Source organism: Taurulus bubalis (genome assembly GCF_910589615.1).
Source record: "Taurulus bubalis genome assembly, chromosome: 12".
Lineage (NCBI taxonomy): Eukaryota > Metazoa > Chordata > Actinopteri > Perciformes > Cottidae > Taurulus > Taurulus bubalis.
The window spans coordinates 26,760,463-26,777,894 of record NC_136600.1 but is presented as its reverse complement, the minus strand read 5'-3'; the positions used below and the strand labels follow the sequence as shown (position 1 = coordinate 26,777,894).

Sequence of the window (17,432 nt, the reverse complement as noted above, 5' to 3'; positions counted from 1 at the left end):
TGGTGGTCAGGAGAGAGAATGCAGCTTTAACACATGAAGCATATACTTCTATACAACCATAGGAGTCGCCCCCTGGTGGTCAGGAGAGAGAATGCAGCTTTAACACATGAAGCATATACTTCTATACAGCCATAGGAGTCGCCCCCTGGTGGTCAGGAGAGAGAATGTCATGGTTAAAAAGTAATGGAAATGTGGCTAAAGTCATGGAATCCATTGGTCAGGATGTCTGAACGCTTTAAGTCAGAGGAACAAACGCAGAAACACGATATTACTCACCTGGTTTTATTCCTGTTTCTTTAAATGTTACTTATCAAAGTGTTTCTTCCACTAAAAACTAGTAAAACAGATTTGAGAACAACCTCTCGTCTCAAGAGCCTCAAACGCGGTCGAATAACGAAGCACTCCGACCCGCAGTAACCGGATTCACGGACATTCGTACTGACGCCGGTCTCTGATTGGCTGTCGTGTCTCCAGGTCGCCATCGACTTCACGGCGTCCAACGGAGACCCTCGAAACAGCTGCTCGCTGCACTACATCCACCCGTACCAGCCCAACGAGTACCTGAAGGCCCTGGTGGCCGTGGGGGAGATCTGCCAGGACTACGACAGGTGAGCCGGCCAGCCAATCACACGCGTCCATTCGTTAAAGGGACAGTACGCTCAGAACGACTTCACTTCTGTTCATGGAATACATGTTTTATTCAGATCCAGAACAACGTCTTTGTCTTCTTCTCTTTGCTTTTTGGAAGCTGACAGTTTTGTTCTTCTTCTGGCGGAGAGACTTCACAACCCTTCAGGCTTCTGTCCCACGCAGGCTTTTATAATCGCACATCTTTAGAACGAGAGTTTTAATTCCCTGTGAAGAGAAACCCTGAAGATCTTTCTTCCTGCTGTGTTTAGTTTGGGGAACTCTGTTGGAAACGAAAGCACAGGCCTGAAGTTGAATTAAAATGATTATTTTATCCTCTTATTCTCTGAGAAAGAGATGTTGTCAGGACGTGATTAGCCTAGCCTAGCTAGGCTAATCACGTCCTGACAGCTAGGCTTTGCTTACCTCATTTTGAAGCCTCCAGTTTGGCGTTTTGGCCGTCGCCTTCATGTTTTTTTTGCAACCAGTGAACAGGAAGTGACCATATCTGGACTGAGGAGGAGTGATGTGAGGTGTGACTTCTTTACAACCAGAGAAGTTGCCCCCTGGTGGTCAGGAGAGAGAATGCAGCATTAACACATGAAGCATAGACTTCTATACAACCAGAGGAGTCGCCCCCTGGTGGTCAGGAGAGAGAATGCAGCATTAACACATGAAGCATAGACTTCTATACAACCAGAGGAGTCGCCCCCTGGTGGTCAGGAGAGAGAATGCAGCATTAACACATGAAGCATAGACTTCTATACAACCAGAGGAGTCGCCCCCTGGTGGTCAGGAGAGAGAATGCAGCTTTAACACATGAAGCATAGACTTCTATACAACCAGAGGAGTCGCCCCCTGGTGGTCAGGAGAGAGAATGCAGCTTTAACACATGAAGCATAGACTTCTATACAACCAGAGGAGTCGCCCAATCACCATCCTAGAACATACTGGACATACTGGGCGGTTGGAAAAGTTGTTTTTTGTCAGGAAATAGTTCTGACATTTTCTGATGACATTTTAAAATAGTTTCTCTCTAAAATAAGAAAAGTGTCAACAACAACAGAACAAAGGAAAATATTGTTGGATTCAAGTGGATCATTTTGACTTCGGGGATAAAACTATGAAATGCAATTATTTTACTCTTGGTGGGATTCCTGTGCTTTGCGTTGAAGGCGCTCTGAATGAGCTCGTTAGCTCCTGCTGGCAGCCAATCACAACGCCTGCTTTCCATTTCTGCGGCCTGACTTCTTTTCTTTCTCCTCTTTTCTTCTCGCAGTGACAAAATGTTCCCGGCGTTCGGCTTCGGAGCTCAGATCCCTCCAGACTACAAGGTAATTGAGCTGCTCAGCTCGCCGCCTCTCCCAGCATGCTCTCTGTCTGCAGGGGAATGGGGGAGCGCCGGTAATTACCAGCCGGCCTCCTCCTCGTCACCCTGGGGTGCTGCTCCTTCACTTCTCTTCCCATGATGCCGTGCAGCACCCGGCGGCTGATTCTCTCCATTCAGGAGCCGGAGGTCAAAGCGACTTCAGAACTAACGAAAAGTAAAACACGTTTCTGCTGCTGCTTCACACTCTGCTGGACCGCTAGCTTCTGGTGGCTAATGTTAGCAAACACGACAATAATAATAATCATAATGAATATTAAGAGCTAATAATATCATACAGATACTTAGTGTTGACTGTTTTAATACAGAAATATAATAATGGCCAATTATATACTTATATCTGTTTGATATATGAAGTGACATTATTAAATATATGTAGTATAATAATGAGTTTTATAGCATTTATAATACATACATATATATATATATATATATATATATATATATATATATAGCATTTATAATAAATCCTTAATTTACTTGTTTTAACTTTTTTATTTTTTTCCCATATTGTTATTAGTATTTTGTTATTGATTTATGTAGGTATTATTTATATATATATATATATATATATATATATTTATATATATATATATATATATATATATATATATGTTTGTATTTAGAGCACCAACTGAAAGTACTCCAGGTAAATGCATTATTTCCTCCAGCTGTTTAAAAAAATTAAATAAACTTCAGGAGGAACCAATGAGATCGCAGCTGAGAGCCACAGACAGGAAGTGAGACAGTTTTGAGAGACGGACCAACATTTGATGACACCAAAGTAAAAACAGACGAGAAGAGAAACAGAAGAGGTTCTAATGAACGAGGTCCCTGAACGTTGCATCTCAGATGATGAATCTCCAGCTGACGCCGCCACTATAAAAGCATCCGTCTTTCCCAAAGTCTCTGAACGCATCAGGTGATTGAGGCTAAAGGAGAGAAGGCTAATGAGACAGAAAGGGGGAGGAGTCAGTCAGCTGGTTACACCTGAAGAGGAAGAACAGGAGGAAGAGGATGAAGACGAGGAGAAGGGCGTCGTTGTTGAAGTTCTTTCTGCAGGTTGTGTTTTATGATGCTGAAGACATCAAACAGACTTCCTGTATCTCTCCTCTCCATCTCCTCCTCTTCCTCCTCTCCCTCTCCTCTCCTCCTCTTCCTCCTCTCCCTCTCCTCTCCTCCTCTTCCTCCTCTCCCTCTCCTCTCCTCCTCTTCCTCCTCTCCTCCCCTCCTCCTCCCCTCCTCTTCTTCTTCAGGTCTCCCACGACTTTGCAGTGAATTTTAACGAGGAGAATCCAGAGTGTGCAGGTAGGCGCTTTAATTTTGTGGAGTTATTATCAACCTTTATTTTGCTAAATAGAGAAACTATGAAGCAGATACATTAAAAACTAAATAATTAGAAACACAGTCCAGTTAAAGTTATTGTTAATAATGAGAATTCAAGACATAAAATATCGCAGAAATAAAATGTCAAATATAATGTATATATATATAAAAGAAAATAATGTATTTCAGTGGAATAAACTGGAATGTAAACTGATTTTGCCACATTTATGTGTAATGAGAACCAGAGGTAGTAACTTATAATACAACATACTATGTATTTATACTAATTAAATATATTCATTTATTTTAAAGTCACGCATCAGGAAGCCTCAGAATCCAGTCAACTGGGTTTAGCTTAGCACAAAGACTTGAAGCGGAGGGTAAACTGCTAACCTAGCTTAGCACAAAGACTTGAAGCGGAGGGTAAACTGCTAACCTAGCTTAGCACAAATACTTGAAGCAGGGGGGAACTGCTAACCTAGCTTAGCACAAAGACTTGAAGCAAAGGGTAAACTGCTAGCCTAGTTTAGCACAAAGACTGGAAGTAGGAAGGAACTGTTAGCCTAGCTTAGCTGGTCTGTCAAGTGTTCATTGAACAGGTGTAGAAATATATCTACTGTTATTCTTTAACTACTTGTACTTCTTATTTTATTTATTCTGATGTTGTATCTGCTCTTGAATATCATATTGAAAACACATGAATATCCCTCTCAGTATCAATAATGAAACATCTCAAACCCAGCGGACTGCACGGCGCTAATTAGCCCGCTAGCTAACAAGCTGCGCCACGAGAGAGAGAGACTGTTCAGCTGGAGCTCTCTCGCCCTCTCGGCTGCAAAGGTCATCGATCGGCTCAGAGAGAGAGAGACTCTCTTAATTAAGACCTGTGTGTGTGTGTGTGTGTGTGTGTGTGTGTGTGTGTGTGTGTGTGTGTGTGTGTGTGTGTGTGTGAAGGAGATGTTGTTATCAAGGACCTTTTGACACTAAACCACAGCCCTGCTGCCGCCGAGCATGCTGGGACGCGTCTATCACACCCAGAGAGCGAGAGGTCCTCTCCTCCCGCTGGTTGTGTTCCTGGAGGAACCTCTGGGCCGTTAAAGGTTTAGTGTTCCTCAGCGTGGCGCTTGTGGCTAACCGTGTCCTGTGTGCAGGCATCCAGGGCGTGGTGGAGGCCTACCAGGCCTGCCTCCCCCGGCTGCAGCTCTACGGGCCCACCAACATCGCCCCCATCATCCAGAAGGTCGCCCACTCCGCCTCGCAGGAGGTGCACACCAAAGAGGCCATGGTGAGCAACACCCAGCAGAGCCGACCGGTTCTCTTGCTTAATGTTTGTGATTAGATAAAAGCTCATTATTTTAATTTAGTTTATGGTTTCAACATCATTTTTACAGTAAAAATGTTTAGTATAGATATGCAATATATATAAATGTATATTTGTTTTATTTATATATATATAAATAAATACTTATATATATATTTATATACATATATAAAAATACATGTATATATATCTTATTTATATATAAATAAATATATAGTTGTATATATAAATATATGTATTTATATATATGTATTTATATATAAATGCATACATATAGTTATGTATATACATATAAAAATACATATATTATTTATATATATAAATATATATTTGTATATATAAATATATGTATTTATATACATTTATTTATATATAAATACATAGATATAGTTATTTATATACATATATATTTATATACATATATTAAAATATATTTATTTATATATAAATGTATTTATTTATATAAATATATATATATATTTATATATAAATACATATATATATATTTAAACTATATATAAAAATACATATATATGTATTTATATGTAAATAAATATATATAAATATATATTTGTATATAAAAATATATTTATTTATTTATATTTATAAATTATATATATATATATATATATGTATATATATATATATATATATATATATATATATATATATATATATATATATATATATACCGAGTCAGGGAACCAGGTTGTCATTTAATACATATGTTTATATACAAATAACAATATATACAGTATGTATAAATATATATATATATATATATATATATATATATATACATATATATATATATATATATATATATATATATATATATATACGTATATATATATATTTATACATATATATATATACGTATATATATATATATATCTATATATATATATATAGATATATATATATATACATACATACATATATATATATATATATATATATATATATATATATATATATATATATATATATATATATATATATATAGATACATAGATATATATATATATATATATATCTATGTATCTATATATATCTATATACATAGATATATATAGATATATATATATATATATATATATATATATCTATGTATATAGATATATATAGATATATATTTATTTATATATCTATATATATATATATTTATACATATATATGTATATATATATGTATAAATATATATATATATATATATATATATATAGATATATATATATATATATATATCTATATATATAGATATATATAGATATATATTTATACATTTATATATATATATATATATATATATATATTTATACATATATATATATATATATGTATAAATATATATATATATATATAAATGTATAAATATATATCTATATATATATCTATATATATATAGATATATATATATATATATCTATGTATATATATATATATATATATATATATACATATATATATATATATATATATATATATATATATATATATATATATATATATATATATATATATATATACATACTGTATATATTGTTATTTGTATATAAACATATGTAATAAATGACAACCTGGTTCCCTGACTCGGTTGGTTTCGTTTCCCGATCCTCCGCCTCGCAGCAATACTTCATCCTGCTGATCCTGACGGACGGCGTCATCACCGACATGGCCGACACGAGGGAGGCCATCGTGCAGGCCTCCCACCTCCCCATGTCCGTCATCATCGTCGGGATCGGGAACGCCGACTTCAGCGACATGCAGATGCTGGACGGCGACGACGGGATCCTGCGATCGCCCAAAGGAGAGCCCGTCCTCCGGGACATCGTCCAGTTCGTCCCTTTCCGCAACTTCAAGCACGTGAGTCTGTCGGGTTCTCCTGAGATGAAAACATCCGTTCACCTCCATTCGTCTCAACAGGAGTGAGCTTCTCTGTCGCCGTCTTTGTCCTAGAGTTCTTTTCTACAGAGGAGTTCCCCAAGGTGCGATCCTGGGTCCTTCACAGTTTCTAGAACTGTGTTTGTTCCTCGTGGGCTCGTCGTGCAGAGACACAATATTATATCTGCTGCAGAGACTTTCACCCAGGTAAAACCTGGTCAACGTTGCATCGACCTTTTACTAAACCGTGTGACGGGTTGGGAATGATATCGATTTAAATTATTAACTAAAATAGAAGATGAAAAGATGAAATCAACACAAAGGAATCAACAAAGTGGGCAGTTAATACCCAGAGAGAGACTAAATGTATTGTTCGTAGTAACGTCTCCAGGTATGACTCAAATCCACAGGTTTACCAAGGACCGAGTGAACGCTTTTTTATTCATTTTGGCGGCAAAAGGCGAGAAAATAAAATAACATGAAGTGACAATGGTTTCATTGGGGTATTGAGGTGTAGGTGTAGGTGTAGAGATACAGAACTTAATGGCCTCTGAGGACGGTTCGTTAATCCCTGATAACGGACACCTTGTTTTACACATACACGTCTGTGGGAACATTAATTGTGTAATTCATTTCCTACAGCTGCTTAACAATGAAAGCACGAATCGTAAATGCAAAAGTTTTTACTTTGAAACGAGAGCCACAGGAAGTGATCACCTTCAATTGGCAGTAACGTCTGTAAATCCTCTCTCAGTGGCAATGATGGCGCTATCGCAGTTAATCTGCTATTACTACCTTCTCGGTTTGAGACACTGGGAAATACTGATGTTTCTAAAAAATGAGGATGGTATTACATTGAGTATGTCATCACTGCGCAGGCATCTCAAGGCGTTAGGGTTGTTCAGGCGGAAAGCCCAGCCTGACGCGCTGGATGTCCTCTGTTTCTGCAGGAGCAGCTGAACCAACACGGGATGCTTCATGGATACAAATTCATGCATTTGAAATGCATCCAATCTGGTTTGGTGGTGACTGTAACGGACCTCTGAGAGTTTAAAGTATTGTACTAGTTTGTTCCTTTTTTGTTGTCCTTTATTTTAGTCCGTTTTGTTACTGCAGTCGGTGCATTTCCGGTTGCGCTCAGCATACAGACTGTACACACACATGCATACAGACTGTACACACACATGCATACAGACTGTACACACACATGCATACAGGCTGTACACACACATGCATACAGTGGCCAGTATGGCACCTTTCGTAATCAGGTCAGGATGTCGTAATTACGAGAAAAGGCGTCTATTTTTTTTTTTCCAGTGAATGCAATGCGCTTCCGTAATATAGTGCTTTTCTCGGTACTCAAAGTCAGAACTGAAAAACAATCTCCAAAAGGAACTTTTAATTCAAATGAACTGGTGGACTGTGTGACCCTCGTTGTTGATAGCAGCAACATGTCAGGTGGACTGAAATAATCATTCCTTCATTTTGTTTTAGCAAACAGTAACGACTCCCAAACGCATTTTATTCAAAATGAGCAACTATTTATCTTTGCTTTGCCTCGTTTCCTAATAATCTGTGCTCACTTCCTGCAGTTTGTCACCATTACAACACATGGAGCTGAAGCCTTTAACCAGATGGTGCTCACTTGAAACAAGATGTCTTCTTCACATAATATTATACAGTGTGTATATATAACTTACATATTGGAGCTGTGGACGGCGATGAGCCAAGAAGAGGAGAGCAGAAGGTTGGAAGAGGAGTGTGAAGTTATTGGAGAAATTAGTTTTTCCGTTTTAAGAAGGGAGACATGTTGGCAATCTGCCAAGCAATCATAAGTGGGACATAATATATTTCTCTCAAATGAATTTCCAGCCTTTTAACACGTCTGAAGGTTACGGAGCAGATCCGTCTCTTCACAGGCGCCGGGTGGATTCTTCCCTCCCGGGTTTGTTCTGCCTGATGAAAGAGAGTTTCTGTCTTCTGGAAGAGATTCTATATTTGACAGCTGCAGAAGGGATTTCTCCCAAAAGTAGAATCCACCGTTCATATAATGTGTGGTACATTATGCATGGAGGCTTTAATGTGTGTGGATATATTTGAGGGGCTGCATCTCATTATTATTTGTTTTGCCAAGTGGTCACTAATTAGATTTCAGGTTGTTTCTACTAAATTAAACAACTGCGGCCAAAAACCAAGACAGTGATGATTCTTAAACAAACACGTTGGTTCTGTGGTGAAAATGATTCATAAGTTAGTCAGTGAGCAGAAGTCCTGAGGCGGATTCTAGAGGAACAGATCACACACTAATTAAAGCTTCAAACAATGCATCCTCTGGGGAGCAAGAATGGGATCAGGAACCGTTCCAGCTGTCTTGTGTTTGATGTTGTTGATGTTGACACACTAAAAGCAGATTATTGTCCGAAATATTTGCACGGAAATGTATAAAAGCAGATTTTGTGGCTTGTGTCACCGAAGAGCTGTGTGGAAGAAAGATTAGGTTTTCAACTGATTTTCCGCCTGCGGAAATATGTTTGACCGATTAAATACTTCATGAAAAACATGGCTGTCGTTCTGCACAATAAAGAGCAAAGTGCTGCATGGACAGATTCATTTTTTAAAGAACAATGGCCGTTTGTTTTCGGGGTAAAGAACTAAATGATGAGCCTCCAGCACAACGGGAAGTCTCCTTCCAAACACCCAGACGCGTACGCCGGCTCTCGCTCACGCTGTATGTCGGTCGCTGGTACCGTTAGCTAGCCAGCTAACTAGCATCACATTTAGAGTCTGTTTGGACAGAGCAGACATGCATTATTTGTGTTTCCTGTGCCGTATTTTGGCATTTCACTGGTGAGAAACCTCGTCCTGCAGCTCCTGCTGCTCCGTGACCGGATTGGATCTATAATCCCTCCGGTGGGTTGTAGATCAGCTCCCATCCTCAGAGAACCTTCACAGGGAACCCTGATCACTTGAAATCTTTGAATCACCTCAACTGGATAATTTGAACAGGAAGCAGCAGAGCGTCTCCTTCCCGACATCTGAGCCCTGCCAAGTAAACTAGTTTCAACCTCTTACAGCCACAATCTAATCATTATTCCTTTAATCCTGTTATATTATTAGATCAACCCGTATATCGAGAACTTGAGCTGGAGGCTCACATTCCTCTGCGGTCGGTACAACACCTGCATCTCTGCTGACGCCGCTCCGATCTGTCCCATAATCCTTTGCTCCTGAACAGGTTACACAGCCTCGTTCTGAGAGCATATCTTTGCCTCAGAGGTGCTGACTGTCTTTCCAGGCGATAAATTGTTTAACATCCAAAGAAGAAATCTGACTCGAGATGTCAAGAGTCTAAAAGTTAGACTGACGCCTCCGAGTGGAGCAGAAGCTCCACTTTGATCAGATCAGGTTCCAGCAGCTAAATCAAAAGCATCTATAAACTTGCTCACAACTTAGATTATTGTGACGGCTCTGAGACGCACAGTAATGAAATGGAACGAATGGCCCTCTGGAGCAAAGAAAGTCGGCCCTAAAAACCTGATGCAAGATGAGAAGATGCGAATTGAAGGGGGTTCGTGATAAAATGTCTATAAAAATGCGAAGCCACCACAATAATCCTTCAAAGAGGAGCCCGGAATGTTAGTCACGTTCATGCCGACGCCTCTTTATGGGCTGTGGTCGCGCTGTGATTCTCCTTCTGTCTCCTCCTCAGGCGTCTCCGGCGGCTCTGGCTAAGAGCGTGTTGGCGGAGGTGCCCAACCAGGTGGTGGACTACTACAACAGCAAGGGCATCAAGCCCAAAGTGCCCAGCGAGTACCAGTCTTCCAGGAAGTTCGGCCCCTGAGAGCCGCCTCTCCCAGGCCCAGAAAACATGTTTACTGTCTTTTGTTCTTTGTTGACGCGGATGTTAAAGGTGCTAAACGCGGCATTTCACCACGAGGGAGGGGCCGGGGTAACGACGGCAACGTGACCGGCCTCCGCACTGCATTGGGGGGATTTCACAGGTTTTAGTTCTGCTGGTTTGCTTTACGGCACCAAGCGGGTCGGAAGGTTCCGTAACCTGCAGGTCACAGAGGTTCTACAGGAGTTCTGGTAGGAAACATGGCTCAGATATCTTTGCACGCACACAGTGGATTCATCATAACACACGGGAGAAGCAAAAGTGGCCGAGGAGCGACAATGTAAAGAGCAATGCGATGAAACGGGTTCTTGTGGAAGCGTAAGTGTCGTCGGCGTATCCGGATGCAATGCGGTTCTTCTTGCAGTTTTACTTCCCACTAGAAACCAGGTTAGCACGCATTAGTAGCCGCTATTAGCCTGTTTTTAAGCACGTTTGCGAGCTATGTAGCATGACTTGAGTGGAGCTTTTTTTACATTTGTATCTTAACGTTTGTGTTTCTCTTTTCTTTACTGATACTGTTTACAACAACAGCCGGGTTCATCCAGTCCGATCTCACCACCCGGCGTATGAATCACGACAATTTTAATTTATTTTTCTTAATTTACGCTCGTGAAATGTTTTCTTGTTTCACTCATTAAGTCCAACCGAGATGTTTGACCTAAGCCTGATCTCATGACCGTGTTTTACTGTAACAGCGTGGCTTCAGTGACAAGCGACAAGTCTCAAATGCAGAATAATGACGCACGGAGATGATGGACATGTTGTGTTATGTATACGCCTGCCCGTGAGATCGGGTTGGACTTCTCATATCAGAACCGGTTCATTTCAGTGGAATTTGCCACATGGAGGCAAATAAATCTATGCAGAGATTTCACGTAGAGGACAGTTGCGTAGTAAACTCTGGTGGTGTTGACCAATTGGAAACCGCTTTGACAAATCGAGAAAGCGGCCATTTCAGCTTTGATGCGCCATCCAATTTGACATACTCCTCCTCTGCCACAGGACTAGCCGCCAACATGTATGATACAATCTAAACTTGAAATCATTAGATCACTTTTAGTCCAGTTAGCAACTAAACCAGCTAATTCGCTAACTTCTGGTAGCAAGTAGCAGAGTCTTTTTTTGGGTGACTAGCATCTGTGTCACTGTCTAGCCGGCATGTCACAGTTAGTCATCAGCCGCAGTAGCTCGCTAGCCTTCAAGTAGTCACGGTATCCACAGACTTCCAACGCTGCCCATTGGTGGTCACTAACACTCACAGCCGCCATCTTGAGCCGTCGAGTGACGTTGTAATCTGTTGCTGTCCTCTTCATCACTTGAAGGATTCTGGGAAATGAGGCAGAGTCGCACTAAAACGTCTTATCTCGTGGTCCAACCTGGGTTCCAGGTATGAAATCGCTTCCTGTCGCACCTTTAGCATCCGCTGTGCATGCGAGGCCGAGCTGGCTGTAACGTTCAGGAGTGTTTTTAACGGACATTTAAAGCACACAGACACACAACATGGACCAATCCAGACGCTGCTTCCCTGCAGACAGCATGACAGGAAGGGAAACAGCCAATGACAGAATGTATGACCCCCCACCTCCTGCTGGTTTGGTTTTATAAGAGTTTAATCAATATTTTGCTAAATTTCGTAAGGTTCGTACGTCGTAAAGCATTTTGGGTCTCTGCCAGATGAACAAGCGAGCCTTCACAGACGTCTGCGTCCTCTGCTGGTGGTTTTCTGAGGCGAGGCAGATGCATGAGCTGTTGTTTTGCATGCAAATCTCCATGCGGGACTCCTCGGCCCTTGTGGTTTCTGTTTCCTGGTCGTGAGTAATATGAGTAATAATGACGTTTACAATGTACCCGGTGACGGGGATGTTCTGCTCTGAAGCATGTTCACGTGTAAACGAAAATGTGTGAGTAGATTTAAAAGCACAACTTGAGTATGTTTGGAGAGATTTTTAGATTATGGTGATAGATTTTGTTCACTTTGTGCCACAACACCTGCCCATCTCTCTTTCTGTCTTTGATTATACTCGTTCTGGTTCACAAGTGATTTCCTTTTATTGTTGACTGGAACAATCCCTATGGCGTCCAGACCTCTGAAGGGTGCAACCACATTGTTTACGTTCAGTCTTTTAATTATTTTGTTGTGTAAGTGAAGACATTTAGAAAACGTTCAGTGTACAACTATTTAAAAGTACATGTCTTAAACTGTTGAGCCCTAGGGTCCTCCAATCGGCTACGACAGGATCAGTCTTTACAGTACAACTATCTAAAAGTGCATGTCCTAAGACAGGATCAGTCTTTACATCGCATTCATCCATCAATTTCCCCCCACTTATGCAGATCCAGGTAGCCGTGGCAGCAGGCTGAACAAGGTAGTTCACACGTTCTGATTGACAGGTGTCTTAAAGATTCTTTCACATCTCGGTCAGGGTTTAGCCTTTTTTAATGATAGGCATAAGATCTTGACGATTCGGAAGGAAGTCCAGTTACCTTTGACTAAATACTTCTAGATATACCTTTCCCACTTTCTCCAGCTTTTCCTGGGGGATCCCTCGGTATCCCCCAGGCCAGACGGGATACGTGATCCCTCAAACAGATTCTGGCTCTACTCCCCTTATTGTCGGACATGCTTTCGGGGAAAACACCTCCAAAAAAGCGTCCAGGAGAACAGGTAATCCCACGCCACGCCCATTTTAGCCGGCTCCAATGAGGGAACAGTCTGGTCTTAATCTCAAAGCTCCCGACTCTCATTCTTGCCAATGTAAACCAATCATTCTACAGTTTGATTTCATCTTACAAAACTTTTTTTCCAATTTCATCCACTTCTTCTGGGTCTCATTGGCATTCGGCCAAAACAAAGTCGTCCCCAGTTACGTCATCCAGCCACTCCTGAGGCATCCCGAGGTATTCTGAGGTCAACTGGGATTTGCAATCCCTCAAACAGGTTCTGGGTCTCAACAGAAGTTGGGTCTCAACAGGAAGGAGAAGCTGCTACTCCCAGCTCTTTCCGGATATCTTTTTGTTGTCTTTCTGAGCTCTTCACCCGGTCTCTGAGCCTCGACTCTGAAGGGAACTCACTCCAGGTGCTTGCATTCGTGTTCTTATTTTTCTGGTCAAGTCCCAAAACTCATGGTCACAGATGAGATGAGGGTTGGAATGCAGACTGGAATAATTTAGAGGTTTGCCTTCAACACCCACATCAATCAGCCTTTTTACAGATCCGGCTCACGATGCAAAGTATTCTCTGCCCCCAAACCACAGCCTTTATTACGTTCTTTTTTGGAGGATCCAGAGGCGTTTCCAGGCCAAATGAGATTGGCAATGCCTCCAGAGTGTTCTGGTTCCACCCTGGGTTCTCCCCCCAGGTGGAAGTGCCCAGAGAACCTTCTCACAGAGGAACCCCCTCAACACATTTCTTTCCATGCTCAGGAGGCGGACATGGTTCTTGTCCTTTACATTGTTCTTGTCCTTTCCATGGTTCTAGTCCTTTACATGGTTCTTGTCCTTTACATGGTTATTGTTCTTTACATGGTTCTTGTCCTTTACATTGTTCTAGTCATTTACATGGTTCTAGTCATTTACATGGTTCTTGTCTTTTACATTTGTCTTGTCCTTTACATGGTTCATGTCCTTTACATTGTTCTTGTCCTTTGCATGGTTCTTGTTCTTTACATTTTTCTTTTTTCTTTACATTGTTCCTGTCCTTTACATGGTTCCTGTCCTTTACATGGCTCTTGTCCTTTACATGGTTCTAGTCCTTTACATGGTTCTTGTCCTTTACATGGCTCCTGTCCATTACATGGTTCCTGTCCTTTACATGGTTATTGTCCTTTACATGGTTATTGTCCTTTACATTGTTCCTGTTCTTTACATGGTTCCTGTCCATTACATTGTTCTTTACATTGTTCTTGTCCTTGACATGGTTCTTGTCCTATACATAGTTCCTGTCCTTTACATGGTTCCTGTCCTTTACATGGCTCCTGTCCGTTACATGGTTCTTGTCCTTTACATTGTTCTTGTCCTTTACATGGTTCTAGTCCTTTACATGGTTCCTGTCCTTTACATTGTTCTTGTCCTTTACATGGTTTCTGTCCTTTACATGGTTCTTTACATGGTTCTAGTCCTTTACATGGTTTTTGCCCTTTACATGGTTCTTGTCCTTTACATGGTTCCTGTCCTTTACATGGTTCCTGTATATCTTTATCGGATGCTGCACCATCTCACATCAAGAGATACTTGAAGACCTTCACTTGGGTCGGCGACCTTCACTTGGGTCGGCGACCCGCTTCCAGCCTTCATCGGGATCGGTTCTCCGTCTTCTGGCTTTGTGGTTTTAGGTTTGATCAACAGCCTGAAGGACATGAGCATGTCGTAGTTGGTTTCATGGGGTGTGCTGCGTGTTTAAGAAGACCATCACTCTGCAACTAGAACGCCTCATAACGTCCAAATGATTTGCCTTCTTTTGCCATGGATGAAAAACCTGCGAGTCCTGACGTTTTACTTTTATGCGATCAACTGCACGTCATCAATCAAACATCAATTCTTTAAATAAGAACCATAATGCCGTGCACTTTGCATTCATAAAATACTTTGTAGTTTAAGTGTTGGGTTCTTCGTGACTCCTCATTCCACAAAGTGTTGTTGGTTTGGTTGAGCCAAGAGAGAAAAGAGGGAGGACAGGTGTTGGGACACGTGACTTATTGTTGTGTTAACATGCAGTATTGTGTGCAAAACAATGAGAAACTGACTTATAATAAAGTTTTATCAGTAACATCTGAGAGCTCCTTCTTAATCTGGAACTGGGGTTTTAACCCTGCGAGGGTCAGAGGAGGAAATGAAGGAGAATCCAGCTTACCAACATCCTCAGTGGGATTCCCAAATAACAGCAGCAGTAATTAAACCTCTTGTTTGTTTGGAGGCAAGAGCAGTTGAGGAAGAGGAGGCGCCGGACAAAAGGAGGTCATTATCTCTGACGACGGGACAAAGGACTCGACGTGAAGCCGCTGGTTCAGTGAAGCCCACGACTAGACGCCCATGGGTCCGTTCGGCGCTGAGCATCACAGAAACCAGTCGTGAGCGTTTCTGTGTTTTAATACCGCTCACAAAATAACCGCAGATGATCCGTGATGACGGGATCCTTTTGAAAAGATCAGAAAATCCTCTAAAAAAGATCTTGAACGTCAGCGTGAGCGCTAATAACTAAAAGAATAAAGAAACCAGACAGAGACGACAGTTTTATTAACACGACCACGAAGACGTTCAATAATAAACTTCTGGGTGATCAAAACGTTTAATTCAGACGGCAGATGGATTATTTAAGTGGGAAATAGTTTTTTGCCCCAAAAGATGAAGAATTAAAAGATTAAAAACGTCCATTTCCCTGCAGCTGCCCGCAGTGTTCCATGACTGTTGGAAGAGTATTGATCAGTAAATATTGACTGAAGAGATTTAATACTTCAGATGATGTTCCAACAGACTGAGCTGCTTCTGTTGAGAAGTCTGAAGAAGAGCTCTCATCAAGTTAAGCTTGTTCTAGGATGCTTTTATTGTGAAACTCTTGACACAAACAGGAAGCTTGCAGAACAGATTCCAGTAAACATGAAGGGCTGCAGCGCTCCCTCAGGATTAATGGAACATTTACACTCATCACCAAAATCCTAAAAAAGATAAACCGGCAACCGGGGCGGTCCATTAAAGAGTCTCCTGCTCATGGAGACCATGAAGGTTATGGGGTTGGTGCCTTCATGGTCTCCAGGACCTTCCAGACCTCCTGATGCTGCCGCTGAGCATTCTGGGAAAGTCGTCCTTTCCATCAACGACATCGTGGATTTTAAAGCTACATTAAGGAGGAACTGCATGTTTTAAGCTCTAAAGTAAAGCGACACGACAATGCAGTGTTAGTATCAACACAGACAGACAGAGCGACAGACAGACAGACAGACAGACAGACAGACAGACAGACAGACAGGTGAACCCGCGGGCCGAGTGATGAAGACGAGCGCCTCCATCACCTGGCAACAGCTGGGGTCTGCAGGGGGAACTATTTTTAGCAAACATACCACAGGAGGGATGGAGATCTGGAGGGACGGAGGTCTGGAGGGATGGAGGGATGGAGGGACGAAGGTCTGGAGGGATGGAGGGACGAAGAGACGGAGGTCTGGAGGGATGGAGATCTGGAGGGATGGAGGTCTAGAGGGATGGAGGGATGAAGAGACGGAAGTCTGGAGGGATGGAGGTCTGGAGGGACGAAGAGATCTGGAGGGATGGAGAGATGGAGGTCTGGAGGGACGGAGAGATGGAGGTCTGGAGGGACGGAGAGACGGAGAGATAGAGGTCTGGAGGGACGGAGAGATAGAGGTCTGGAGGGACGGAGGGACGGAGAGATAAAGGTCTGGAGGGACGGAGAGATGGAGGTCTGGAGGGACGGAGAGATGGAGGTCTGGAGGGACGGAGGGACGGAGGTCTGGATGGACGGAGAGACGGAGAGATAGAGGTCTGGAGGGACGGAGAGATAGAGGTCTGGAGGGACGGAGGGACGGAGAGATAAAGGTCTGGAGGGACGGAGAGATGGAGGTCTCCCTGCAGACGGGTCTGGGTTTGCATGAAGGAGGAGCCGGACGTCCATTATTGAATATAATACAACACTAGTATCCATAATCCACTGAAGGGATGTGTTTATTCATGATGTTGCTCAAGCTGCTCCGAACATTTTCATGTCATTGCTTGAAAATAAAAATAAGATCCAGTTTTGTCAGTGCTAATAACTATATGTATTATATTATGCGTATTATATGATATGTATTATTTCATATGTATTATATGTATTTCTCTAGAGGAAACAGAGATCTGTCATTTTGCTGCAGTCATGATAGTTACATCATGAATATATAACTATGAATACAACCCTCCACATCTCGTTAAAATGGATCTGAAACAACGTGTTTCTACACGTTGATCATGAAGAAGAATGAAGAGAGACGATGCTCCTCTTCATC

General features: G+C 41.6%; 1 protein-coding gene across 1 annotated transcript in view; it reads left to right on the top strand.

The window, feature by feature from the left end:
• cpne4a (copine IVa) overlaps positions 1-10,386 on the top strand; it is a gene marked incomplete at both ends in the record, with an annotated part of 40,476 nt that extends 30,090 nt beyond the window's left edge. The window contains 6 exons of the mRNA XM_079228105.1: positions 475-608; positions 1,907-1,961; positions 3,271-3,322; positions 4,492-4,625; positions 6,291-6,527; positions 10,255-10,386. Coding sequence (XP_079084231.1) covers positions 475-608; positions 1,907-1,961; positions 3,271-3,322; positions 4,492-4,625; positions 6,291-6,527; positions 10,255-10,386 — 744 coding nt within the window. The remainder of the gene's footprint in view (positions 1-474; positions 609-1,906; positions 1,962-3,270; positions 3,323-4,491; positions 4,626-6,290; positions 6,528-10,254) is intronic.
• Positions 10,387-17,432: the final 7,046 nt, after the last annotated feature.